The 26,832-nt window shown below is 53.5% G+C and overlaps 3 protein-coding genes across 3 annotated transcripts; 1 reads left to right on the forward strand and 2 right to left on the reverse strand.

Annotated features, from left to right (window-relative positions):
• The first annotated feature begins 198 nt into the window (after positions 1-198).
• NAALADL1 (N-acetylated alpha-linked acidic dipeptidase like 1) lies at positions 199-11,053 on the forward strand. Its single transcript, XM_060607176.3, has 18 exons — positions 199-414; positions 496-668; positions 753-874; positions 1,231-1,353; positions 3,198-3,481; positions 3,568-3,672; positions 4,381-4,466; positions 4,574-4,693; positions 7,308-7,393; positions 7,478-7,541; positions 7,626-7,693; positions 7,920-8,011; positions 8,093-8,183; positions 9,472-9,553; positions 9,637-9,810; positions 9,886-9,973; positions 10,081-10,173; positions 10,520-11,053. Exons 1-18 carry the CDS (start codon positions 215-217, stop codon positions 10,704-10,706), a joined length of 2,238 nt encoding a protein of 745 aa, XP_060463159.3. The 5' UTR covers positions 199-214; the 3' UTR covers positions 10,707-11,053.
• A 110-nt stretch (positions 11,054-11,163) lies between these two features.
• On the reverse strand, positions 11,164-14,039 carry SAC3D1 (SAC3 domain containing 1). The gene is made up of 3 exons (XM_060607177.3): positions 13,608-14,039; positions 12,852-13,432; positions 11,164-11,764 (listed from the first exon to the last, which is right to left on the reverse strand). The coding sequence occupies exons 1-3, from the start codon at positions 13,742-13,744 to the stop codon at positions 11,262-11,264; spliced, it is 1,221 nt and encodes a 406-aa protein (XP_060463160.2). The 5' UTR covers positions 13,745-14,039; the 3' UTR covers positions 11,164-11,261.
• Positions 14,040-14,418: 379 nt separating this feature from the next.
• Positions 14,419-24,549, reverse strand: SNX15 (sorting nexin 15). Its single transcript, XM_060607180.3, has 8 exons — positions 24,315-24,549; positions 18,958-18,993; positions 18,628-18,748; positions 16,972-17,087; positions 16,724-16,871; positions 16,256-16,399; positions 15,017-15,274; positions 14,419-14,692 (listed from the first exon to the last, which is right to left on the reverse strand). The coding sequence occupies exons 1-8, from the start codon at positions 24,411-24,413 to the stop codon at positions 14,586-14,588; spliced, it is 1,029 nt and encodes a 342-aa protein (XP_060463163.2). The 5' UTR covers positions 24,414-24,549; the 3' UTR covers positions 14,419-14,585.
• Positions 24,550-26,832: the final 2,283 nt, after the last annotated feature.

Genomic DNA, 26,832 nt, shown 5'->3' on the forward strand with positions numbered 1-26,832 from the left:
TGTGCCCATATGGACTTGATACCCTGGGGGTCGCTTCAGTGAATGATGCAGATATGGAGGTGGATGGGAACAGCTCGCGGCCCTCCCTGCAGGATGCTCCCTGACTCTCCCCGCCAGCGGAGGGCCAAAGGGCAGGGCCACCCATGGGGTAATGGTTAACTAGACCTGACACCCATCTATAAGGAGTGACCCCAGCTGGCCAAGACTCCACAAGATGCAGTGGGTGAAGGTGCTTGGGGGGTTGGTGGGGGCCTCTGCCCTCTTGGGCCTGGGGATCATCCTGGGCCACTTCGCCATTCCCAAAGGGGCCGACGCACCAGCTCCCAGCGTCTCAGTCTCCCAGGACCTGGATCTGGAGATCCTTGAGACCGTCATGAAGCAGCTGGATGCCAGCAAGATCCGAGAGAACCTTAGGTGAGAGGGCTGTCTACCCTCCCCTCCTGTTCACCAGAGGCGCCTCCCTGACCCTGGGCCTGGCCCTTTGTCTCCCCACAGAGAACTCTCCAGGGAGCCTCACCTGGCCTCCAGCCCCCGGGATGAGGCGCTGGCACAGCTCCTGCTGCAGCGCTGGCGGGACCCGGAGTCAGGCCTGGACGCGGCGGAGGCCCCCACGTACGAAGTGTTGCTGTCCTTCCCCAGCCGGGAGCAGCCCAACCGGGTGGCTGTCGGTGAGGTCCCTCCCACTCAGGTCTGGGGATGCCCGTGGGGCGGGACCTGCCGGGCCCAGCTCTGATGCTGCCCCTCCTCCACAGTGGGTCCCACTGGGACCATCCTCTTCTCCTGCCGCCAGAGTGAACAGAACCTGACTGGGGAGCAGGGGGGCCCCGATGTGGTGCCACCTTATGCCGCCTACGCTCCCCCTGGAACCCCGCAGGTGGGCCTGGGACACTCCCTCCCCTCTGCCGAGGCCCAGTCCCCTCTGGCTCCACCCCAAATTCTCCCTTCCTGACCCAGGGCCCTTCCCCCTAAACTCCACTGCCACACCTTTTGCCCATCGCCTAGCCATTTTACAAACGCTGATGGCCCCGTGTTCAAGGTCAGGCCCACTACAGGGCACCTGGACCCAGAGGAAACGAGATGTGACTCCGTTCTTGGGAAGTTTACAAGTTCTGGGTGAGGCGGGGAAAATAGAATCAAAATCCTTCACTCTGCCACTCGGCCTCCCTCTCTCCTTTCCTCACCCCCTCTTTCCTGGGCCTGGCTCTGAGGATCACCTCCCCTTGGGACCAGGGCCTCCTCGTCTACGCCAACCGGGGAACAGAAGAAGACTTTATGGAGCTACAGACTCAGGGCATCAGACTGGAAGGCACCATCGCGCTGACCCGCTATGGGGGTACAGGGCGTGGGGCCAAGGTGAGCAGCAGCCCCCAGTACAGGAAACTGGTGTGTGTGTGTGTGTGTGTGTGTGTGTGTGTGTGATGGGGTGGTCAGCAGAGGACAGGAAGAAGAGAGGGGAAGAGGAAGGAGCAGGGTTGAGTGGCCTGCGGAGGCCTGGGCTGGGGCACAAGAGGTGAGCTATATTTGTGCTGTTACCACTCATGATGTGCTGTGTGACCCTGGATGCCTCCCCTAACCTCTCTGAGCCTTAGGAAATAAATGGATCAGGTAAACTTTGATATTCTGGGGGTCTAAATTCTCCTGAATATTCAACTTAAGTCCCTCCTGTTGCCCTCCCTCCCGGCCTGCATCTTTTCAACTAAACATTTTGGCTGAGTAGTTCACATGTGTGTTTTTCAAAAATGCAGGATTTTTTTTTTTTTTTAAACATATAGAGTGAGAGAAGGGAATAGGGAGTTAGTGTTTAGCGAGTACAGAGTTTCAGATGTGCAAGACGAAGAATTCTGGAAGTGGGTGGGGGTGATGGTAGTGCAATAAAATGTGGATGTCCTCCCTGCTGCTGAACAGCAGGCTATAAAATGGTTAGGGTAGTAAATTTCATGTAGATTTCGGTGGGCTGAGGTCTTGATCTCACAGTTTGGGAGATTGAGCCCCTTGTCGGATAGCTCCCAGCCTGCTTGGGATTCTCTCTCTCTCTCTCTCTCTCTCTCTCTCTCCTCTTTCTGCCCCCCCCCCCCCCCGCTTGCACACATGCTCTCTCTCAAATAAATAAACTTAGAAAAAAAAAGAGAAGTGCCCATAATAAGATCTGCAAAAGAGAAAAGAGGAAGAGCCATAATGGAATTACACAAATTATAGAATTTCCAGTTAAAAAGAGAAAAAAAGTTTAGAGTGCAAAAGCTCTCCTGTCATGCCATCCTCCAAAGAGGAATCTATCCACAGTTTCTTTTGGAAGAAATGCATATGAATATATATTTTTATTTCTCCCTCTTTTTGTTTAAAAGCAGCATACTATACCCACCTTTTCAAGGTGTGCTTTTTTTCACCTTAATACATCCTGGAGATGATTCTCCTTCGGCACACAAATTGTGTCCTTGTTCTCTTTCTTTCTTTCTTTCTTTCTTTCTTTCTATGTACTATTTTGTTTTCATTGTGCTAAAATATACCAGTATAAACTGACCGTGTTAACCATCTCTAACGGTCCAATGCAGATGCATTAAGTAGCTTCACAATGCTGTGCAAACCATCACCATGTCTGTTTCTAGAACATTCCAAACGAAACTCTGTGCCCACTAAAAATAACGTCCCCTCTCTCCCTCCCCAGCTCCTGGTGACCTCTATTCTACCTTCCAGCTGTATGAGTTTGCCTATTCTAGAAACCTCATATAAGAGGAATCACACAATACTGACTTTTTGTGCCTGGCTTCTTCACTTAGCATAATGTTTTCAAGGCCCATCGATGTTGTAGCAGAACTTCATTGCCTTTCAAGTCTGAGTAATTGCCTCTTGCGTGCTGTATACCACACATTGGCTTATCCATTCATTCTGCCCATGGACACTTGGGCTGCTTCTGCCTTTTGGCTCCTGTGAGCGGTGGCCCTGCTCTCCTACGCAGCTGCCCAGGGTGCCCTTGTGCGATGCCTCCGATCACGTGACAGCCCTGCTCATGAGCATCGACCTGCCTATGTCCAGCGGTCTTTTGCTCCCTCGAGCAGGGCTGCAGTAAATGACTTGTGCGAGCATCATCTTGCCTGTGGGAAGACAGATCCATCCTGGCTGCCGCAGTGAGGGAGGGAGCGGAACAGGACATGACATCCCCTCTCCTTTCCCCTAAACACAGCCTCATCCCCCTCCCGCAGGCTGTCAATGCGGCCAAGCACGGGGTAGCTGGGGTGCTGGTGTACACGGACCCCGCAGACATCAACGATGGGCACAGCTCCGCCAGCCAGACCTTTCCGAACTCTTGGCGCCTGCCTCCCTCAGGGGTGGAGCGAGGCTCCTACTATGAGTATTTTGGGGATCCTCTGACTCCCTACCTTCCGGCCAATCCTTCTTCCTTCCGCCTGAACCCTGATACTGTCTCTGGATTTCCTCCCATTCCCACTCAGCCCATTGGCTTTGAGGATGCAAAAATCCTTCTCTGGTAAGCTCTGGTGCCCCCCGGGGGCCCCTGCCCGCAATCCAGTGGCCGCCAACCTCCAACCCCCACACCCTCCACCTCCTCCTCAGTAACCTCCAGGGAACCTCGGCCCCAGCTGCCTGGCAGGGAGCACTGGGCTGTGACTACAAGTTGGGGCCTGGCTTCCGACCTGATGGAGACTTCCCAGCAGACAGGTGAGGTGGGGCCCCGCTTCCTCAAGGCTCCTCTCCTCTTCCCTTGTTATGCTTCTCTGCCCACGTCAAGGCCTGGCCTTTTCCTTTCTTCTCTCTCCCAACCTTCCCCTGACTCCAAAATATCTGTCTTGTCTTTGGGGAAGCCACAAGGCCCTGTGGGGTTCCACCCGCCCTTCATCTACACCCTCTAGTCTCCAGCCACCCTCTCTCTCTTGAACTCATTCCCAAACCAAGGCCTCTGCGCTTGCTTGCTGCTCCCTCTGCCTGAACACCATTCCCCACGCTCCTGCCACTCCTGGCCTGTCCTCCCCCCATCTGCCACCAGGTGTCCTCTTACAGGTCAACCTGTTACTGTCCTCGCCACACCCCTTCACCGCCTGCAGGTGCTGTCTTCCTCGTGGTTTGTCTCTCTCAGGGGAGGGAGGTCCCCCCAAGGGCGGGGCTGTGTCTGTCTCAGGCCCTGCCCAGAGCCTAGTACGGTGCAGGCCTACACTAAGTATCCAATAAATACTCTCACCTGAGTAAGTCAGTCCGTGAAAAGAACGGACTCTAAAGAGCGGGGCTCTAGCCTTGCTGCCTCTCCAGGTACTTCTGGGCAAGTGACCTCGTGGTGTCCCTTTCTCGCTCTGGGTCCCAGTTTCCCCTATATTGGGTTGTGAGGGGGAGTGGGCAGGGCCAAGACTCTGCTCGCCCCCTTGGCTCCCCAAGCCAGGTGAACGTGAGCGTCCACAACCGCCTGGAGCTGCGGAACTCCTCCAACGTCCTGGGGATCATCCGCGGGGCGGTGGAGCCCGGTGAGCGCCCCGTCGGAGCTCCCTGACCACGCCCCCTGCGCTCCGCCCGGCTGGCCCCGCCCACCCTCCTTCTTCCCTGGTTTCTGAGCCTCTGCTCGTCTCTCCAGACCGCTACGTGCTGTACGGAAACCACCGGGACAGCTGGGTACACGGGGCCGTGGACCCCAGCAGTGGCACTGCCGTCCTCCTGGAGCTCTCCCGAGTCCTGGGGACCCTGCTAAAGAAGGGTGAGGCAACCCCCGTCCCCGGTCTAGGGACTCTCCCAGCAGGAGGTCACCCGCAGCTCACTCCTCCCCCAGTTTCCCCCACCCAGCCCTCTCCCACCTCCTCTCTCTCACTCTCCAGTGCCCACTTGTGCCAAGCCTGAGGGCCCTGGGGGACGACCTGCACGGACACCAGCCCTGGCCTTGCTCCGGTCGCCCAGTGGGACATGGGGAGCTCGTGCGGTGGCTTCTGAGAGCCTCCTGTGTCCCTCCAGTGGAGGGAAGCCGGGTGCCACCGTAAGGAAGGCAGTGCCCGGGCTCTGCCTTCAGCCTAGTTGAGGCAGGGATGACAGGCAGTCGTTAACTCAACAAACATGTCCCGTATGCCTACTACGTGCCAAGCCAGTTCTAGGCACAGCAGACCCCACAGTGAACACCTGAGTGGCCATGTGTAAAGACAACGGTGGCCACAGTTTCTCCTGCTCCAAATGGGGAGGTTATGGGGAGTGAAGGCCCTACATGGAGGGACCCGTCAGAGGCCTTGGCATCCTCAGGGCCAGGAGGGATAGTGGGCTCGGGCCAAGGTGGGGGCAATGGCAAGGAGGTCTGTGGGTGTCACAGGTGCGGGAGAGGACGAGTGGAGGACTCCCGGCTCCCTGATTGCTGGTTTGAGCAACCTATATATGGCTGTGCCATTTATGAAAAACAAATTGGGGTCAGAGGGCAGATCGAGGGGGAAGAACGTGAGGTTAGTTCTTTACATGTTGATTTTTTTTTTTTTAGCTTTTGTGTGTGTGTGGTAAAATATACGTGCCATACAATTTGCGCTTCTAACCAGTTTTAAGTGTACAACTATGGCATTAAGTATATTCTGTGTTGTACAACCATCACCCCCATCCATCTCTGGAACTTTTTCATCTTCCATTACCTATAACATGCTAAAGTTATCACTCCATAATTTGAATGGATAGCAAGTTAATCTCATAGGAAACTCTACTGCTAGAAAGCGCTGTCTTTCCTCTTTACGTTACTGATGTCACAAATCACATCGTTATACATGCGTGCCCGTTCACACATGGATTTTGAGGGGCCTAGGAGACATTCCCCCCGGGGGGAGGGCAAGCAGGCAGTTGAAAGTGCTGATCTCCAGGTCAGAATAGAGACTCCAGAGATAAACTGGGGAGTTGGTGGCATAAATGGCATGCGAAATCACAGGCGTGGTAGAGATCAACTGATAAGTGGAGGGGGGCTGAGCTTGTGTTTATCCCCGTTACAAGGGCAGGAATTTCTGTCTCTGTCGTTGCTGTTCAAGTTTTTTATTTTGAAATAATTTCTGGGGCGCCTGGGTGGCTCAGTCGGTTGAACATCCGACTTCGGGTCAGGTCATGATCTCTTGGTCCGTGAGTTCGAGCCCCGTGTCGGGCTCTGTGCTGATGGCTCAGATGCTGGGGCCTGCTTCGGATTCTGGGTCTCCTTCTCTCTCTGCCCCTCCCCTGCTCATGCTCTGTCTCTCTCTGTCTCCAAAATAAATGAAAACATTACAAAATTAAAAAAAATAATAATTTCAAGCTTACGCAAAGACTTGCCAACATAGTACAAAGAAGCCTTAGACACCCTTCATTCAGATTCTCCTGATATCAGGATTTTTACCTTGTTTTCTCTTTCTCTTTTTGTTTTCTGGAGTGTTTGAAAGTTGCAGAAATGCTGGACTTTTACCCATAAACTGTGTATTTCCTAAAAACAAGAACATTTCCCTTCATGACCACCATACAATGACCAGAATCAGGAAATTAACAATGGTCCCAGTTGTTCTCATAATGACCTTTAGAGCAAAAGAAATTTCTGGTTCAAGGGCCAATCCAGGATCACACATTGCATGTGTGGTAGTGGTATGTGTCATCTGTGGAGGGTTAGGGGGTGTCTGGAGGAGGTAAGGGGCAAGCGAGGGCTGCTAAGGCTTCTGGGAGGCGGCTGGAGACTGCGGCAAGAGCGGTGTGGCATCGAGATTGGAGATGGAAACGCGGTCGCCAGAGGCAGTGAGAGGGAGTGTGGGCAGCTAGTGAAGCCCCTGGACTCTGGAGCCGGGCTGTGGATTTGAACCCTGGCTCTGCTTCCTACCAGCTGTGTAACCCTGAGCAAGTCATTTAACGTCTCTGTGGCTCAGTTTCAATTGCGAAAAGGAGACTGTAACAGTCCCTCCCTCAAGGCATTGAGGACTGGCTTAATATGAATAATGCCCTAAGGAGAACATCAGTGTCTTATTACCGAGTGGAGAAGGTTCCGGAAGAGTTTGGCATAGGATGCTTGAAGGAGACAGTTGGGGGGGCCAAGGGTCAGGATGTCTACCCAAAGCATGCCTATAAGGAAGGAGGAGGGAGGGCATCCTGGCAGAAGGGACCACCTGAGATTGGTATTGGGGGCAATTTTGTGGTGGGGTCATAGCACAGGCCGGGGGCTGGAAAAAGGAGGCCAGAGGGAGCCTGGGCCAGAAGGCTGGGCTGGAGAGTAGCTGGGACCTACCTCCTGTCTCCAGCAGCCCCGCCCCGTCCAGCCCTTCCTCCTCTCCACGTTCTCAATATTTCCAAGCGACCCCAAGATCCGGGGACCCTGTCCTCCAGCCCTTTATCCCCCTCCCCAGGAACCTGGCGGCCCCGCAGATCAATAGTGTTTGCGAGCTGGGGGGCAGAGGAGTTTGGCCTCATTGGCTCCACAGAATTCACCGAGGTGAGTGAGCCCTGCAAGGCTGGCGGTCAAGGGGATTCCCGAGGCAGGGCACCGCTGAGCTGACGTCGGTCCTCCCACCCTCAGGAATTCTTCAGCAAGCTGCAAGAGCGCACCGTGGCCTACATCAACGTGGACATCTCCGTGTTTGGTACGGGGGGCAGCTGGGCTGGCTGGGGGAGGCGGGTAATGAGGGGCTGGGGCCTGAATAGAGGCTTTTCTGATCTTCCCACAGCCAATGCCACGTTGAGGGCTCAGGGAACACCCCCGGTCCAGAGCGTCATCTTCTCCGCGGCCAAACAGGTGAAAGGGGGTGGGGCCGGGAGGAGGGCTGTCCCAGGCGGGGTGGGCGGGGCTGGAGCTGGTACTTATTAGAGGGTCCTGGCGTTGGGGACTGAGGCTGGGGGCAGGCTTTGTAGGAGCCGCAGGGCTATGCATAGGAAGGAGACTCCAGTGGGTAGAGCGGAGGACGACGGCCCCTTGGGCCTTGGGGGAGGCCAGCCCCAGACTGGATTCCTCTCCGGGTCAGATCCCCGCACCGGGCCTCGACGGCCTCAGCATCTACGACAACTGGATCCGGTATTTCAACCGCAGCAGCACAGAATACGGCCTGGTTCCCAGGTGAGCCCAGGGCCAGGACAGGGGCCCGGGAAGGGCGGGCTGGCCCAGCGGCCTCCAACCCGACCATCTTTCTTCCCACAGCCTGGGCTCTCTGGGTGCTGGCAGCGACTACGCACCCTTCATTCACTTCCTGGGCATCTCCTCCATGGACATCGCCTACACCTATGACCGGGTGAGCAGGCACTCCTGTCTCCCAGCTCCGTACCTAGCTCCACCATCCCCTTCCTCTTTCAGAGCTGCTCTAGTGCAGACTGAATCCGGCTCCACCACTCAGTAGCTGTGCTACCTCAGCCCAGTGTCTTAACCTCTCTGAACATGTTTATGCTCACCTGTCAATTTATCAAATTTAAGATACTACTGATTTTAAGATATAATATGGTGATGTGCACTATTCACGGGGGAAAAAAAGCAACACTGCCAGTTAGTTGTAGGGTGACATTGACTTAAGAAGCATCCTGGGGCAGGGCACCTGGGTGGCTCAGTAGGTTCAGCATCTGACTTCTGCTCAGGTCGTGATTTCATGGTTCGTGAGTGCAAGCCCCACATTAGGCTCCCTGACAGCTCAGAGCCCGCTTCGAATCCTCTGTTCCTGACTTGTGCTCTCTCTCAAAAAAAAAAAAAAAAAAAAAAAAAAAAAAAGCATCCTGGGCTCCTGGCTGGCTCAGTGGAGCATGCAACTCTTGACCTCAGGGTTGTAAGTTTGAGCCCCACATTGGGTGTAGACATTACTTTAAAAAATCAATTTAAAAAACATTTGTTTAAATGTTCATTTATTGTTAAGAGAGAGTGCGAGCAGGGGAGGGGCAGAGAGAGAGGGAGACACAGAATCTGACGCAGGCTCCGGACCCCGAGATGTCAGCACAGATTCGGCTTGAACTCACGAACTGCGAGATCATGGCCCGAGCCAAAGTTGGACGCTTAACTGACTGAGCCACCCAGGCGCCCCAAGAAACAAATCTTACCACCAAAGAGGCATCCTGATTCCAGAGATCTTAAAATATGACAAAAATGTTTACCCCAGAATAGATTAAGTAACAGTATAAAACAGGGGTGATTCATAGCACTGGTGTGAGGGTAAAATGCGATAAGGGATATGGAGTGCCCAGCTTGTGTCTCCCTGCTTGATGTTCCAAGAAGCCACTTCTCTCATCCATGGCTATACTGCTGCAGGGCAGTAGAGCTGGGATTTGAATCCTCTTGTCCGATTCCCAAGCCCTCTTCTTCACGTGAAATAGGAAACTGGCACCTGACCCGGTTCTGCTACTCTTAGCTGTTTGTGGAGTCAGGCAGGTGACTTTACTTCTGGAGCCTCAGTTTCCTCCTCTGTGAAGTGGGAATTCTAGAACCTACCTCATACCCGTGGCGATGATTCGAGATAATGTCCCTGTGTTGTAGCTCGCTGTTGATTCGCCTTCTCCCGCTTCTCCTCTCAAGCCTGTCACTTGGCCTTGTTCCCCTAGAGCAAGACCTCGGCCAGGATCTACCCCACCTACCACACGGCCTTTGACACCTTTGGTTACGTGGACAAATTTGTGGACCCTGGTGAGGAAGGGGGCAGGGGGAATCCTGAGGCTGGAGGGCGGTGGGCTGAAGACCGAGCCCTGGCCTGATGGCATTCCTTGCAGGCTTCAGCAGCCATCAGGCTGTGGCCCGGACAGCAGGGAGCGTGCTGCTTAGGCTCAGTGACAGCCTCTTTCTGCCTCTTAACGTCAGTGACTATGGAGAGACCCTCCGAAATTTTCTGCAGGCTGCCCAGCGCGACCTCGGGGTCCTGTTGGAGCAGCACAGCATCAGCCTGGGTATGGAGCCCCCTTAACATGGAGGTGTGGGGAGCCCTGCACCTCCGGGGCTAAGATGCTGGCTGTTGCCCACAGGGCCTCTGGTGACTGCAGTGGAGAAGTTTGAGGGGGCAGCCGCGGCCTTGGGCCAACACGTATCAGCGCTGCAGAAGGACACCCCTGAGTGAGAAAGGGCAGCAAGCAGGTGTCTGGGAGGGTGGCCTCCGGGGCAGGATGCAGGCTGGCAGCTGGGCTGTTGGTTCCAGGGTGACAAGGTCCTGCCACTTCCAGCCCCCTGCAGGTCCGGATGCTCAACGACCAGCTGATGCTGCTGGAACGGACCTTCCTAAACCCGCGAGCCTTCCCAGAGGAACGATACTACAGGTGAGCCTGCTCAGGGCTCTTGGGAAGTGCTGTGCAGTGGGGGCCGGGCAAGGGGCACCCATCTGAGGCCGGAGAGATGTCAGAGTTCTGCTGGCCTTTAGAGCACAGCACAGCCCCTTGAAACAGGTGGGGAATCAGCCTCAAAGGAGGGGAGGCAAATCAATCAAGGTCACCTTGGGGCTATAACGTACATCTCTCACCCCCACTGCGACGAGGGCCGCAGGTTTCTGAGGCGGCGGGGAGGCGCTTTGGTGCCTAGCTGTACAGAGAGGGGCCTCTCCAGGCTGAAGCTCCCTCCTCTCCTGGTCCCTGAGTGACTTTGCGTCTCCCCCATATCTGCTTGCAGCCATGTGCTCTGGGCACCCCGCACGGGCTCCGTAGCCACATTCCCAGGCCTGGCCAATGCCTGCTCCAGGGCCATGAACACGAGCCTAGGATCTGCAGCCTGGGCGGAAGTGCAGAGGCAGCTCAGCATCTTGGTGGTGGCCCTGGAGGGCGCGGCAGCCACCCTGCGGCCTGTGGCTGACCTCTGACCCCAGCCCTCTTTCTCCAGCTCCCACCATCCTTTATCCTAACCTTCTCCCACCCGAGTTCTTTTTGGGTGTGCCCCAGTCGTCCTTGATGCCAACCTAAGGCACCATCACTGGACCCTCCAGAGCTTGGGACAACAGCTCAGGGTCCTGTCAGTTGTGGACACCTGAAGGGAGTGACAAGCCTTCCTCATCCTGGATCTTGGTCGGCAGAGGGTGAAGATCCGGAGACGGGGATGGTGGGGAGTGTCAAAACCACCGGCTGCTCTTGGTGGTACGTGGGCAAGGGAGGGATGCATAATGCCAACCAGCGACCACGAGGCCCACCCCTCAGGGACCAGCAGGGAAACTGAGGCGCAAGATGGCTAGGGCCTTGCCCAGGCTCGGTTCCTCTCTCCCTACATACCTATCGTGTCTCAACAACCCCCTGCCCTCCCCCACATAAATCAATTATAGTTACTGTCCCTACAAAACAAATTCCTTTTATTGTGTAGGAATGATGAGAAAAGAAACCAGTGCTTGGATCCATTCTTGGGCTCTGGGAGAGCGCACAGCTCCTCACGCAGGGGACTTCCGTCTAGCCACACCCTCATCTTCCTCCTCCACCATGACCACCTCCTCCAGGGTGCGCCCTCCCAGTTTGCTCGCCACCAACACACTGCAGGTCCCCGCAGGTGGCAGCCCTTTCTCCGTGTAGCGACCCCTGAGAAACACAACTCTCTCCTGTCCGTCCAAGGGCAGTCCGTGGGCCTGGCACAGATCCCGTGCCTCTTCCGGCCCATCCAGGGCCAGCAGGTGGACCATGAAGCCCAGGGGCAAGGTCTGGCCTTTGGGGGTGCTCAGGGCACGAGCGAGGCGGGCCAGGGCTTCCCGGCGGGCACGGCCTATGTGGCACTGCACTGCGCAGCTTTGCAGATAGGGCAGGATCCGGAGCAGGCGGAATAGGCGGGCGGTGTTGCCTTCTCGAAAGGCTGAGTCCACAGCCAGGGCCCTGCGCAGGGCGGGGCAGGAACGCAGGGCGGCAGGTAGCTGCAGAACCTCATGAAGGGCCTCCACGGAGCCTGTGAGGGCGGAAGCCGGGGGACAGCTCAGTGTGTTTCTCTGATCAGGTCCACGTTCCGCGGCCTCAGGTTAGGCCTCTCCCCCACCCTAGCCTCCCACCTGCTAAGGTCCTCAGCCACGCCCACCCCCTCTGGCCTACCACCAAGCCCTTCTCCGACCTTGGGCCGCCCACCTTCCGCTCTGGCCACGCCCCTCCCCTGGGCCAAGCTTACTTTCCCTCCCCCTGTCTCCATCAGCCCGTTCCTGAGCCTTATTGGAATGAGGTGCAGAGAGAGCCCCTTCAAACAGTCTGGATCCTCTTAGCAGAGTGAAGCATTGTTTTCGGATGAGGGAGACAGGCCCAGATGATTTCACGACGTGGCCTGAGGCTGTCCTTGAGTTCGTACGTAGAATTTCACACACACACACACACACACACACACACAAATCTGTTTTCTGGCTTCAAACTCAGCTCTTTCTCCCCTGCCCTAGCTGCGAAACAGACGAGGAAGCTGGTTCTGCCACACCTTCCCTGTCTACCTGGTGAGGCCTTTTCTTCAAAGAGCTTCTGCCCCTGCTTCCCTTCCAGGAGAATCACAGACAATGGAACCTCGGGCCTCTTTTGTGAACTGAGGCTTCTGACCCATTAGTGGGTTGTGAAATCAAGAGCATTTTATTACAATTAAATAGGATAGTATTAGAACGCACCATCCACCCACAGGGAGGATCTAATGTCTTGAAACTTCTGTGTCAGAAGTCTCATGGGCATCTAATCATGGCTGCTTTGGAACACTGAACTGCAGGTTTAAAAAAGTTTGAAAATCACTTAGGTGAATTTTCCCGTTCCAACCTTGTCCTCTCCACTTTTATTACAAAAACACACGAGACCCAAATATGGGAATGGACAGTCCGGAAGGCCCACGTCGGGGCTCGGCGGATCTTGCGCATTGACTCGACAGACATCTAGAAGGCAGGGATGGGGAGGGAGCTAATGGTGAGGTTGTAGAGCTTCCCGTTCCTTCCCTGGCCTCCACCGTCCGTCTACAGGGAGGCACCCTTCCCACGCCCCGCCCCCGCCCCTGCCCTTCCGCCGGGACCCGGACTCACCCAGGTTGTAGAGCAGAAAGAGGCCCTGGAAGACGGCCTCGCGGGGATGCGGCCCCGCGCCCTGAGCGTAGCAGCGCCGCAGAGAACCGAAGCCCTCCTGCACCTGGGCCTGCAGCAGCACCGGGTCCGCTGGCCCGCGCACGGCGTCGGGCCCCAGCCGCGCCACCACGGCCAGCAGCACTGCCAGCGCCGCCTCCAGCACCCCCGCCGCCTCGGCGTCGCCCGCGTCCTGCAGGGCCAGGTCCAGCCGCACGGCGCGCAGCCGGTCCGCCACGAAGCTGGCCACCTCGGCGCTGGATGCGTCGGCGCGCTCGGCCACCTCGCCGGCCAGGTAGCGCACGGTGGCCAGCAGCACGGACGGCGGACGCAGCTGGCTCGGCGGGGGCCGGGCCTTGCCGGCGGCCGGCCGCCTGTACTCCTTCACCGCGCGCTGCGGGTCCGCGCGGGGCCGGTCGCCGCGGCACCCCGGCGCCACCTCGAAGCGGTGCAGGCGGCGCTCCTTCTCGCGCTGAGCGCGCTCGGCGGCCGGGCACATGTCCGGGCACGTGCCCACCGGCAGCTTGCAGCCGGACATGGGTGGGCTGAGGGGAAAGGACAGGCTCTCAGCATCCCGGGGACCGCGGCGGCCAATCGCTCCATTCTACGCGAGGGCTGGCGGGGACTCTGGCGGCGGAGCTGGCTGATTGTGGCGGGGCCCCGCCTCCCCGCCCGGGGCCTAGCGTCCCCACCGCCCAACGGCAAGCGCCGTCCTCTCACCGAATCTTGTCCCCTCCCACAAGGCCTCCAGCAGGACTCCCGAGACGCCCCGCGTTGTAGTTCAGCGCCACCATCTCCGGCTCAGGCGTCCCCTTAAGCCTCCATGATGCACCGCGCACAGCCCCGCCCACTCCCATGACACACCAGTTTGTAGTCCCTTCCGCAACCAACCGCTTTGCAGGAGGGGCGGGGAAGGAATAGAGCCACGCCTTCCCAGGTTTCTGCCTGCCAAACCCTCGCTCTTCGCCTCTGGGCACCTCCCAAAATGGCTAACGCAAATTTGGGTTCCCTTTCATCATCCTTTTCACCCAATAACCTGGTTCAGTCGGTCCTGCTATCATTCTCTACTCTTGTTTCCCTGGAGACTATTCTCCCTATTTTCTAGATCAGGGGTCAGCAAACTTTTTCTGCAAAGGGCAGATAGTAAATGCTTTGGGATTTGCGGATTGGAATTAGTCGACTCTGCCACTATTCACCTCAGCTGGTGTAGTGGGAAAGCAGCCACAGACAATATTAAACGAATGAGCCTGATTGTGTTCCACATTTTATTCTTAGATACTTAAATTTCATGTAATTTTCACCTGTCACAGAATACTATTCTTTTGATTTTTTTTTTCAACTATTAAAAAATGTAAAAACCTTTCTAGCTCATGGGCCTTACAGAAAAAGGCACTTAGGCAAAATGTGGCTGCTGGCCATAGTTTGCAGAACCCTGTTCTAGATGGGTAAACAGCTAGTTTAGGACCAGAGATGCTGCTCACACAAGATAGACAGGATCACAAGTAGGAGTCCCTGATTCCAAGGTGGCAGATGTGGTCAAGGAGCTTCAAATTCATTATTTGTCTCATTCTTGGTCCAGTTACATACAGAAATGACCCCTAGAGTTACAAGACCAGGATATAGGGCCAGGCCCCAGGGACAGTAAAAGGGAGTGGCTGGCAGTGCTGGAGCTCGTCCTGGGTAGGGGTTCATGTCCTCTCATGGGGGGAGTTGGGACAGATGCAGGTGCAAAATTTCTTCTGCCCGCTTTAGATATTCAGCTGCCTTCTTCTTCACACCCTCCCGGCGGGCAGGTGATGGGTCCCCTATGGAGAGAGAATGGTTCAGCTGGGACACCTGGGTTCAGAACCCCTGGTCCAGCCCCTTCCAGTTCACAGAGCATCAACATGCATCTTCCCCCCTCCCCACCCGCCCCGCTGCTCCCCCCGCTCCCTGGGAATCAGATCTATTCTCCCCATTTTACAAATAAGAAAATTGAGGCCACAAGAGGTAAAGAAACTGCCCAAGGTTATATACCTGGTCAGGGACAACACTTCTCCCCCTGGACTTGCTTGTTTTGCACCTTCCCTTCCCTTCGCTGCACTATCTGAGACTCTGGGCCTGCCCTTCCACCTTCCAGGCCTACTCACCGGGAACCCCCTGTAGCAGGATGTGCACGCCGTCCCGATAGCCCTGCAGGGCTGCAGGGTAGGCACCTGCCTTCTCATCCCGCAGAGCCTGGGTGATGAGCTCTGTGGCTTGGCTCAGATATGCAGGGACGGGCCGTTCTTCCTCCTCCTCTTCCTCCTCCTGCCCTCCAGGCTCCCAGGGTTCCTGGTCCAGCCTTTCAGACTCCGCCTCCATTGCTGCCAGCTCACCCAGGTGGGTTGGACGGGGGCCCGCACCTTCTACAATCAGATATGGAGGACTCAGGCCAGACTGGCCCTCCTTTTCCCAGGGCCTGCTGCCCATCCCCAGAACTCTCTTGCCCATCAAGGTACCAACCTGTTCCACATGGAGGGAAGCAGTGCCTGAGCAACTCAAGAGCCGTTTGTGCATAGCAAACTAGCCATGACCTATTTAATTGATGCAGTCCTTTGCTTTTGTAAAAACAAAAACAATGACCTTCCTAATTCTTTCCTTGGGTACGCACTAACATTAGTTTGTGAGGTTTGGGTCACTGGGCCTACTCCTCTCCTGACTATAGTTGATGTACAAACGTAAGAATTCTCTCCACAAAGTTTAACGGAAGGATGCTAGAGCAACCATACCAGGCCAAGGATAGAAAGGCTCCAAACCTTGGAATGTTAGAATAACGGATTCAGAGAATCTCAGGTCTTACAACTTCAGTTGAGAACCCCCTCCATGGGGGGCCTTCCCCCTTCCATGGGGGCGGAGGGTCTTGTGGGAGGCCTCCACCTGCCAGCAGCAGCTGCAGGGCCTCCCGTGCTGCTCTCTGAACCCAAGCCTCACCCCTCCCTGATCGACAGGCTTCTCCTGCCTTCAAGATCTGCAGCGTGACCCCGAGCCAGCCGGGAAACCCCTACCTTGGGCTTCCAATGGAAGGAACTCAAACCCTCCGAAGACAGGGTGACCCCTGCCTGTTCCAAAGCTTTCTCAGGGAGGAGGAGATCCCACGGTGGGAGGTGGCTCATTTCCTTCCTCTGTGGTTGCCCACTGTCCAGGGGCCTCCAGCTTATGCGCCCTGGCACAGGGCAGGGGGGAGTATGGGGGGTGGGGACCTGCTTCCGATTCTCACTAAGGCTGAGGGCTGCCCGAAGGGGGGCTCCTTTCTAGGATTCACACAGGCATGACATGAGCTAGTTAGTGGCTCTGCCTACTCTCCTTGCCCCCACATCAGCCCCCCTCTGCTTGTCCCAGTTTGTTACCTTCCCTGGAAAAGGGGTCGAAGAGGGCAAGCTCAGCCTCTGTGAGAGGGCCTCGGGCAGGGGAACCGGATGCCTCCTCGGTGCTCCCACAGTTAAAGAGGAGATCCAGGGCCTCCTGGGCAGGGCTGGATGGTGGGGGATCCGCTGAGGAATAGATCATTGGTGACATTTCATGCCCGTCCTTATCATTCCCCAGCTTTCAAAATGGAATTGCCTCTCATTAAATCCTTGTGGCACCCAAGGGCACAGATAAGCCCACGTTTAGGGTTGTGCCCCTTTTACAGATTAAGAAACTATAGCCTAGAGAAGGAAAATGGCCTGGCTAGAGCTCCTCAGCAGGTTAATGGTAGAGGGGCTGGAACACACCCCAGAATTTTTACTGGGGAAAATCTTTACTGGGGAGGAAGTGTGTGCCCGCCACCACCCCCAGACCCTCCAGCCCTGCCGCCCTCCCCACTCCCCATGTACCTGGCACCTCCAGTTCCTCAAGGCCTCTCCTCTCTGCAGGGAGCGGCTGGGGCAACCAGGGTTCCTCAGGGGGCGGTGTGGGGATCAGAGGGGGTGGCAGGATGTGTAGGTCCCTGGACATGTCAGAGGGCCGGGTTACCTCCCCACCCTGCGGGAGAGAAAGACAGGGATGGGGAAATCTCCAGCGCGGCCTCGAGGGCAGGTAGGTTTCCCAGGTACCCGGGAAGAGGGACAGCAGGTACACGCACCCGGAAGAACTCCTTGAGCTGGGGGCTGTTGTTGAGTGCAGGGATGTGCACGGTGAAGCGAAGCAGGTCCTCGGCCCCCTTCCGCCGCTCCTCAATCACTGAGGCCTCGAACCGGCCTGCGGCCGCCCCAAGACAAGGGGTGGGGAGAGAGGCAGTGATCCACAGGGGTCACTTTCCTGGTTCAGCCGGAGAGGATCCCAGCAGCCTGCTGCCGTCCTCCCCATCATCTTCCCTGGCTCCTCCCGGGGAGGTGGGGTGAGGGTGCTTGCAAGCAGGGACCGAGCTCCCTAGTCATCCATTTGCCAGATGTTTATCGAGCACCTACTAATGCGCTAGATTGGTGTTGAGAAGGCGAAAGAGAGAAAAGCAAGGCCTCTCCTCTCGTGGATATCACATCCTAGACAGGCAGGGCAGCCAGCCAGCAGGAAACAAAATAGTTTCAGACGGTTTTGATGTAACGGAGAGGAAAGTAAGGCTCAGAGAGAGAAGTGACTCGGCCAAGGTCACACAGCAGGTAGCTCTGTGTTTACGGTTGCCCTGCTCTGTTCTAGATGTCCTGCAGAGTCACCTAGCTCCGACCTCGTCATCGTGCTGCCAGGGGAGCAGCTGGCTGCGCTGCCCACAGCCCGGCATGACCTGCCAGCAGCAAGCCTTCTTCTTGCTGTGAAAGGGGAGCTCACGTGAGTCTACAGACGCAAGTAACGGATCAGTCCCGGCCACCCAGAAATACACCATGAGTGGCATACGTAATTTGTCATTTTCTAGTCACCATGTTTAAAAAAAAAAAAAAAAGTAAAAAGAAACAGGTTAACTCGGTGTTAATAATATATTCCATTTGGGGCGCCTGGGTGGGCTCAGTTGGTTAAGCGTCCGACTCTTGGGTTTCCGCTCAGGTCACGATCTCAAGGTTCGTGGGTTCGAGCCCTGTGTCAGCCATCAGCGTGGCGCCTGCTTGGGATTCTCTCTCTCCTTCTCTTGCCTCTCCTGTACACACACACACACACACACACACACACACACACACACACTCTCTCTCTCTCTCTCTCTCTCAAAATAAATAAGAGATTCTCTCCGCAAAATACATAAATAAATACATAAATATAAATATATAAATAAATATCTTTATATTGAGTTAAGTGAAATGCTTTATATATATGTTTCATTTCACCCAAGCAACCAAAATAATCTCCTTTGGACACGGGATCCATAGATAAGCTATCAGGATAATTTACATTCTATTGCAGTGTGCATTCAACCCACAGGCACACCTCAGCTCAGACTCACCACATCTGGCTCACAGCTGCTGCTTTTGGACAGCGAGGGTCTGGAGGAAACACCGGCTTGTGGGGAGGCATTCTGGTTCTAGCCATTTACGGGCCAAGCCCCTTCATGACCCTGCGTCCCAGCGGCCTTGTCTTGAAAATGGGGCTAACGAAGACGGAATGTTAAAGGGCCTGAGATGCACACTAAAGGCTAGGCTGCTCTGAGCCTCAGTTTCCCCCTGTGTGGAAGGAGGTTGTCTCTAAGGGCCCTTCAGCTCCCCAAAAGTGTCTCTGCTGGCGGTCTGGGTTCCCCTCATCCAGCCCCCACCAGCAGGGGTCCCCTTTGCCCACCTGTCCCTCCATCTGCGGCCTGAATGCCAGGATGAACACTCACCAAACACTTGGGCACGGGGGAAGGCCGGGAACTCCTCCAGGCGGCGGAAGAGGTTGCGGTGGGTGTAGGCCAGGTCTCCATGCAGCTTGCGGAAGTCGCTGTACCGCTTCCAGACCACCACCTAAGGGGGACACAAGACTTGACCCAGGCCAGCAACGGTGGAAAGAGGCATCCCCGCCCCGCCCCCCCCCCCTCGCCTGGCCCCAGCGTGGGTGTGCAGATTGGGGCGTAGCACCCCCTCCTCCCAGGGCTGCGGAGTGATCAGTTGTTCCTTTACTGCTCCTGCATCTGGAATCGGGGAATGGTCCCCCTTCCTCCCAGGAGCCTCACCTCTTTGACATCCTCTGGGTCCCTCTTTGAGATGAACTGAGGAAGAAAGGCAAGAACCAGGTGAGTCCAGAGACTGACATCTGACACCCCATCACCCAGTAAAATCCAGGGAGGCCCCAGGTACCTCCCAGCCCCCCCTCAAAAGGGCAGGTGCCTTTGGCTGTTGACCACGGCTATCAAGGTGTCCTGGCTTCGAGGCTTTGTGTGGCTTGGAGCAGTTTTTCTACCATACGCCAGTTTCGTCGTCTGCCCGACGCGAGGGTCCCTAAGGACCCGTCCACACCCCTCGGTCCTCGGCCCAACTTTTATCTCAGTTCCTTCGTGAATTACATGCCATCCATCTGCAGCGGCCACACTAACCTTCTCTGCGTCGTTCCAACTGTAGCTTACGTACCACCCAAGGGAGCACTATTTCAGTTCCTTCAAAGGGCCAAGTCCCTGAATTTCACACTGAAACCAAAGAACCTCAAGTTCTCCAAAGAATCAGGTTCCGTCCCAGGAGCCCCTCCTTCCTTAAGTGAGGGAGACGCTGTGGGCAAACACTCCTGAGCACAGAAGAACCATCACTGGGGTTGTGACCTTCTGGAAGGGCAGACTGGGGTCTGAGGTGGAAAGAAGACCCTGTATTCGCTATGTTACATTTCTTTTTTTTTTTTTTAATTAAAAAAAATTTTTTTTTACATTTTTATTTCTTTTTGAGAGACAGAGAGAGACAGAGTGCAAGTGGGGCAGGGGCAGAGAGAGAGGGAGACACAGACTCCGAAGCAGGCTCCAGGCTCCGGGAGGTCAGCACAGAGCCTGACGCAGGGCTCGAACTCACAAATTGTGAGATCATGACCTGAGCCGAAGTCGGATGCTCAACCAGCTGAGCCACTCAGGAGCCACCCCCCCTTTTTTTTTATTTTCTTAATGTTTATTTATTTTTGAGAGAGACAGAGACAGAATGCGAGTGGGTTAGGGGCAGAAAGAGAGGGAGACACAGAATCCAAAGCAGGCTCCAGGCTCTAAGCTGTCAGCCCCGACGCAGGGCTTGAACTCATGAGCTGTGAGATCATGACCTGAGCTGAAGTCGGAAGCTCAATCGACTGAGCCACCCAGGCACCCCCACTATATTATATTTCTTTTTTTTTTTAATTAAAAAAAAATTTTTTTTAACGTTTATTTATTTTTGAGACAGAGAGAGACAGGGCATGAACGGGGGAGGGCCAGAGAAAGGGAGACACAGAATCTGAAACAGGCTCCAGGCTCTGAGCTGTCAGCACAGAGCCCGACGCGGGGCTTGAACTCACGGACCGCGAGATCGTGACCTGAGCCGAAGTCGGCGGCCTAACCGACTGAGCCACCCAGGCGCCCCTAATTTTTTTTTTAACATTTATTCATTTTTGAGAGACAGAGACAGAGTGGGACTGGGGGAGGGGCAGAGAGAGGGGGAGACACAGAATCTGAAACAGGCTCCAGCCTCCGAGGCATCAGCACAGGGCCCGACGCGGGGCTCGAAGTCATGGACCGCGAGATCATGACCTGAGCTGAAGTCAGACGCTTAACAGACTGAGCCACCCAGGTGCCCCAATACTGCAATAATTTTCTATGGCGACAGCTGGTCAACTACACTTATCGTGGTCAACATTTCATCATAAGCGTCGAATCACTATGTGGTACACCTGAAAATAACATAATACCGTCTGTCAACTAAACCTCAGTTAAAAATAAAAATTCTTTAAAAATTGCACAGCAAGTAAGAGGGACAGCTAGGACCAAAACCCTGGCTTTTGCTTTTCACGACAAACTTGCCTGAAATATGTTGGGTAAAAGAAACTAGATTTAAAAACTGTTGAGGAATATATATACCTGACAAAAAAAAAAAAACACCTCATATCCAGAATATATAAAGAACTCCTACAGATCAATACTAAAAAGATAACTCAACTTTTAAAATTGGGCAAAACAGGGGCACCTGGGTGGCTCAGTCGGTTAAGCGTCTGATTTTGGCTCAGGTCATGATCTCACAGACTGTGAGTTTGAGCCCCGCGTCAGGCTCTGTGCCACCAGCTCAGAGCCTGGAGCCTGCTTCAGATTCTGTCTCCCTCTCTCTCTGCCCCTCCCCCACTTGTGCTCTGTCTCTCTCTAAAAAAAACAAAACAAAACACGCACACACTAAAAAAAATTAAAATTGGGCAAAATGTTTGAGCAGGCACCTTCCACAAAAGAAGGTGTTTGGCCAATAAGATTATGAAAATATGCTCAACATCATTAGTCATCAGAGAAATGCAAATTATGCTGCAATCAGATGTTACACATCCACCAGCCTAGAATGCTGAAAATTAAAGATGCTCATGATATCAAGTGCTGGTGAGAACAGGAGTATAAAACAGTATAACCACTTTTAAAAATCAGTGATTTCTTTCTCTTTTCTCTTCCTTCTCTTCTCTTCAGATTTAAAAAAAAATTTTTTTTGATGTTTATTTTATTTTTTTTTATTTTTGGGACAGAGAGAGACAGAGCATGAACGGGGGAGGGTCAGAGAGAGAAGGAGACACAGAATCGGAAGCAGGCTCCAGGCTCCGAGCCATCAGCCCAAAGCATGACGCGGGGCTCGAACTCACGGACCGCGAGATCGTGACCTGGCTGAAGTCGGACGCTTAACCGACTGCGCCACCCAGGCGCCCCTTGATGTTTATTTTTGAGACAGAGGCAGAGCACAAGCAAGGGAGGGGCAGAGGGAGAGACAGAATCTGGAACAGGCTCCACGCTCTGAGCTGTCAGCACAGAACGCGATGCAGGGCTCGAACCTACGAACCGTGAGATCATGCCCTGAGCCCAAGTTGGACGCTCAACCGACTGAGCCACCCAGGCGTCCCTCTTCAGATTTTATTTTTAAGTAATCTCTCCACCCAACATGGGGCTCAAACTCACAACCCCAAGCTCTACTGAAAGAGCCAGGCAGGTGCCCCGAAAATTGGTAATTTCTAAAATCTATTTGTTTTGAGAGAGAGTGTGGGCGAGCACAAGCCGGGTAGGGGCAGAGAGGGAGAGAGAGAGGGAAGGAGAGACTGAAAAACCCAAGTGGGCTCTGCGTTGGCAGCACGGAGCCCTACTCAGGGCTCGAACTCACCAACCATTGGGAGATAATGACCTGAGCCGAAACCAAGAGGCAGATGCTTAACCGACTGAGCCACCCAGGTGCCCCCCAAACTGGTAATTTCTAGAACAACTACACAGGTACCTATCAAATGACCCACTAATTTCACTCCTAAGTACATACCAAGAAGAAATGGGTGCACATGCCCATAAAAAGACTTGTACATGTGTTCATACAACTCTACTTGTAGCAACTAAAACACTTTTTAGATACAACCCAAATGTCCAATAACAGCAGAATGAATAAAGAAATGGTGGTGTATTTATACAAGGGACTAATGCCATATGGCAATAAAAAAAGAATACTTATACATGTAACAACACAGATGAATTCCAAAAACACCATATAGACAGTGACGAAGGCCAGACACAAAAGAGTACTTGCTGTGGATGATTCCATTTGTATGAGGTTCAAGAACAGACAAAACTAATCTGTGGCAAGAGAAGTCAGGTCAGTGGTTATCTCTGTGGGTGTAGGACTATAGATTGGGAAGGAACAAAAAAAGACAGGGTCTATATCCTGGTCTGAGCGCTGCCTGCACAGACGTATACATATGTAATGTAAAAATTACTGGGCTATACACTTGAGAGTTGGGCATATGTATGTAAATTATGTGTCAGTTTTTAAAAATTTACAAGGGGAAATAACAACAACAAAAAAAGGAATACCGGCAAGTGGCTTGTAGAACGTCACTGTGTGTTACACATATCTGCTTTTTTTAATAGTCTTTTTAAAAAATTTTTATTGTTTTTTGGTTTGTCAGGTGATTATCTGTTTTTTTCTTTTGTAAGTTTTCATTTAAATTCAACATAAAGTTAATATAAAGTGTAATATTGGTGTCAGTAGAATTTTGTGACATACCTAATTTTTTTTAAGTTTGTTTATTTTGAGAGAGAGAATGCAGGGTGGAGGCAGAGAGAGAGAGAGAGAGAGAGAACAGGGTAGAGGCAGAGGTGGTCGGGGCAGGGGGGAATCCCAAGGAGGCTCTCAGCTGTCAGTGTAGAGCCTGACTCAGGACTTGATCTCATGAACCTCGGGAGTAGATCCATGACCTGAGCCTAAATCAAGAGCCGGAGGCTTAACGGACTGAGCCACCCAGGCGCCTCTGACATATTTGCTTTTAAATATAGGGTTTATCTGCAAGGATAAATAAGAAACTAGCTGCATTGGTTCTCACAAAGATGGCAGACAGATGGGGATGGTAAGGGAGGGAAAATTATTTATCTTCGAAAGTTATAAAAAATATGTCAAAATAATGCATTTACTTGTTTAAAAGTGCTTCAACAGAAAGACTTCTAGGAAAAGGCTACAGCTCCTTGCCACACCCTTCCCACCCCCCTCCGTCTCATCTTTCTAAGGGCAATCTTTTTGCGTTTTTAGGCCAAAGTTAAGGCATAAAGGATATGAGGAAAGCTCATTTTAAACATCTAGGATTCTGCACTTAAATCACTTTGGAAGTATCTTTGAGTTTCTGCATCCTTTTAACAGTTACTAATGCACCAGTTTAATAGTTGCCTAGTTCAAAATTCTAAAGGTACAAAACAATTTATAGCGAAGTCTTCCCCAACCAATTCTTGTATGTCATTCTACAGACACTCTTTTAGACTGCTTCCATTTTTTAATTCTTCTCTTGGTTTCCCCCAAGTATCTATAAACTGTGCTTATAAACGTTGTTACTGCTACATACGTCAACTTTCGTCTTCATTTATTGACCTCCTGCTAGGACCGTGAAGATAGAGACTTACTCTTCAGATTCTTTTGAACTGTATGAATTTTTAAAGCCATAGAGCGGTGTTTTCTGAAGAATTAAAAGTGAAAGTCTTTTAAAAAGGAACTTTTATGTAAACATCAAACAAACCAGTTAACAAAACTTACTCCAAGAGACTGGAGAACTGATATTTGGATGGAACAGAGCTTTCCTGTTAATTTAGAGAAATTCACAGCCTGAAGTGAAGACACCAACACGTTGGGCGTGGGAACCCACCCCTCCCACTCCGAGAACTGCCGTCCACGCCCTTTTAAAAGGACAGCGCCCTCCCAGGGCCTCGCCCCCTGAAGGCTAAAGAAGTAAACGAAGGCTCTTACCGCAGCCTCCCCTTAAAGGGGAAATCCATTTCTGTCGTCTAAAAAGGGAGCTTCCAGCTGCTCCTTGCCTTAAGGTAAAACCCGGCCCCCCTCTAGTTAAAAGGGTAAAGGTCCCCGCCGGGCCCCACCTCACCTGCGCGGTCACTTTATATTCGGTGTAGCCTTTGGGGTGGGTCCGGGGATCGGAGACGGTGTAGTGCCGCAGAAAGTCGTCCTTCGCCTGGCGGGACATGGCAACCGAGCTGGAGCGGAGCTGACCGCCGGCCTCTGCCTCCTCCACGCCGCCCCCGCCCCTCCGGGTCAGTCCCCGCCAGCCACCGCCTCAGCCCGGCTTGCGCCCTCCTTCCTTGGGCCTAGGGAGCAGTCGCAAGTGACGGCGCAGCTCTCGGCCCAGGCGGGCGGCCAGGGAGCGTCTAAAAAGTTCACGGTTGTTGGTAAAGCGTGAACTGGGGGATTGAAGCTGGGGAGGTTGGATCGTTCAGCTCTGACCCGAGGTCAAACCCGCCCCATCAAGCATCGCCAGCTTCTCCTCTGCTTCCCAATTCCCCGCTTTCATCTATCCACCCACCTTTCACTGTGTCCAAAGTGTGCCAGTTGTAGCCAAATCATTCCCTGTCTCCCTCCATAGGATTCGATAATTCATGTTTTCAGGAAAGGTAGGGGAAGCAAAAGAGAATTCCAGAGAGGCAGGATGGCTTCACAAGTTCTGAAGTCACACTTTTTTTCTTCTTTTTTTTTTTTTTTTTTGATAGCATTTTCTTTCATTTTTTTAATCAATTAATTTGTTTGTAGTTTAATTTACATCCAGGTTAGCACATGGTGCAGTAATGATTTCAGGAGTAGATTCCTTAATGCCCCTGACCTATTTAGACCACCCCTCCTCCCGCAACCCCTCTGGCAATCCTCTGTTTGTTCTCCATATTCAAGAATCTCTTACGTTTTGTCCTGCTCCCTGTTTTTATATTATTTTTCCTTCCCTTCCCTTCTGTTCATCTGTTTAGTATCTTAAATTCATCATGTGAGCGAAGTCATATGATATTTGTCTTTCTCTGACTAATTTCGCTTAGCATAATACCCTCCAGTTCCATCCACATAGTTGCAAATGACTTTTTTTTTTTTTAATGTTTATTTATTTTTGAGAGAAAGAGAGAGTGTGAGCAGGGGAGGGGCAGAAAGACAGGGAGACCCAGAATGTAGAGCATGCTGCAGGCTCTGAGCTGTCAGCACAGAGCCTGTTGGGGCTCTTGAGCTCAAGAATGACTGAGCCACCCAGGCACCCCTGAGGTCACACTTCTTACCAGCTGTACGGGTTTCCTTTGATTACTGGAGCCTAAATCTCTCATCTCTAGAATGTTTATAATAGAGGGTGTTTTATAATAGAATCTCCTGCGGTGGATATTTCTTTTTTTCTCTTCTTGGCCTGTCCAGCATTCACCCCCTTCTCTCTGTTAGCACCGTATCTTTGTTTGAAGATAGTTCTCTATATGTGTAGCCCTTCAGCCTCCTGCCCCAGAATCCAAAGGTGTTGGCTCCTTTCCTTGCCCCAGCTCCTGGGTCGGGGTGGGGGACTCTCTCCTGAAGGCTGAGTACCTTGAGTGAGGGACCGAGGGCACAGTGTCTGGCAAGGGGACCAATTTGTCCCTGGTGTGCAGTGTTGGCCGCAGATTTAGCTGCCCAGCCCCTGGGCACTCCTGACGTCTGGCATCCCGAGACCTCTGTCGGGGAGACCATGAGTTCCGGGTATCCTTCCAAGAACCATCCAGTTGGCTGGGGGCAGTTGTGATCAGTATCTGGGGCAGGCCGATGAGAATCCTGACTGATAACCACCCCCGCCAGGGTGTGAAGCTTAAAAGCAGTAGTGTGAGTGAGGCCCTCAAGTGCTCATGGCCACTCCTGGTGCCGGCACTCAGATGTGTGGGCACCGTACTGCCAGTCTCCAGACAGAGGTGAAGGAAACTCCCAAATAAGACTTGTGGAGGCTCAGGCAGAGGGTAGATAACCAGGAGGTGTTGGGGAGGGCGCTGAGATGGGCTATCCCCTTGAACGGTACACACCTCTGCAGACCCATTTGCTTTGTTTATTTATAAGTGTTTATTTATTTATTTTTGAGAGAGAGCACAGGCGGGGGAGGAGCAGAGAGAGAGGGAGACACAGAATCCGAAGCAGGCTCCAGGCTCTAACCTGGGCACAGAGCCTCTGCGAGAGGGTAGCGGTAGCCAGGGTCTGCACGTAGCCTTTATTTCATGTTCCATTAGATATAAACATCAAAGAGCCTCAAAGTATGAAAGGGAGCACAAAGGGTCTTAAACATGAACGAGACCCACATCTGGTGTTTATGTGCGAGCACGCAGGGAGCGCGTGCAGTTTCACGGACTGCCAGGCAATTACAGTGGGTCTGTTTCTTAACTGCCTTCTGGGGGAGCACGGGGCTCTGTACCTCGTGATGCTGTCGCGTTCGACAGCCTTGAGACCGGAACACTGCGGGTGTTTCCGCTGTTGCCCCCTTCACCCTCCGGGGCTTACGATACATTTTCTAGAAATAACTCCACAAAGCCCCGTTCCTATCTAGATCAGTTTCCCCCGCCCCCGGCCTTCAGACTCCAGCTCCACCATTTCCATCAGCGGGAGGAGCAGAGGGAGGAAAGTTGCAG

The sequence above is a fragment of the Panthera onca genome, chromosome D1, assembly GCF_046562875.1.
Source record: "Panthera onca isolate mPanOnc1 chromosome D1, mPanOnc1 haplotype 2, whole genome shotgun sequence".
NCBI classification, from domain to species: domain Eukaryota; kingdom Metazoa; phylum Chordata; class Mammalia; order Carnivora; family Felidae; genus Panthera; species Panthera onca.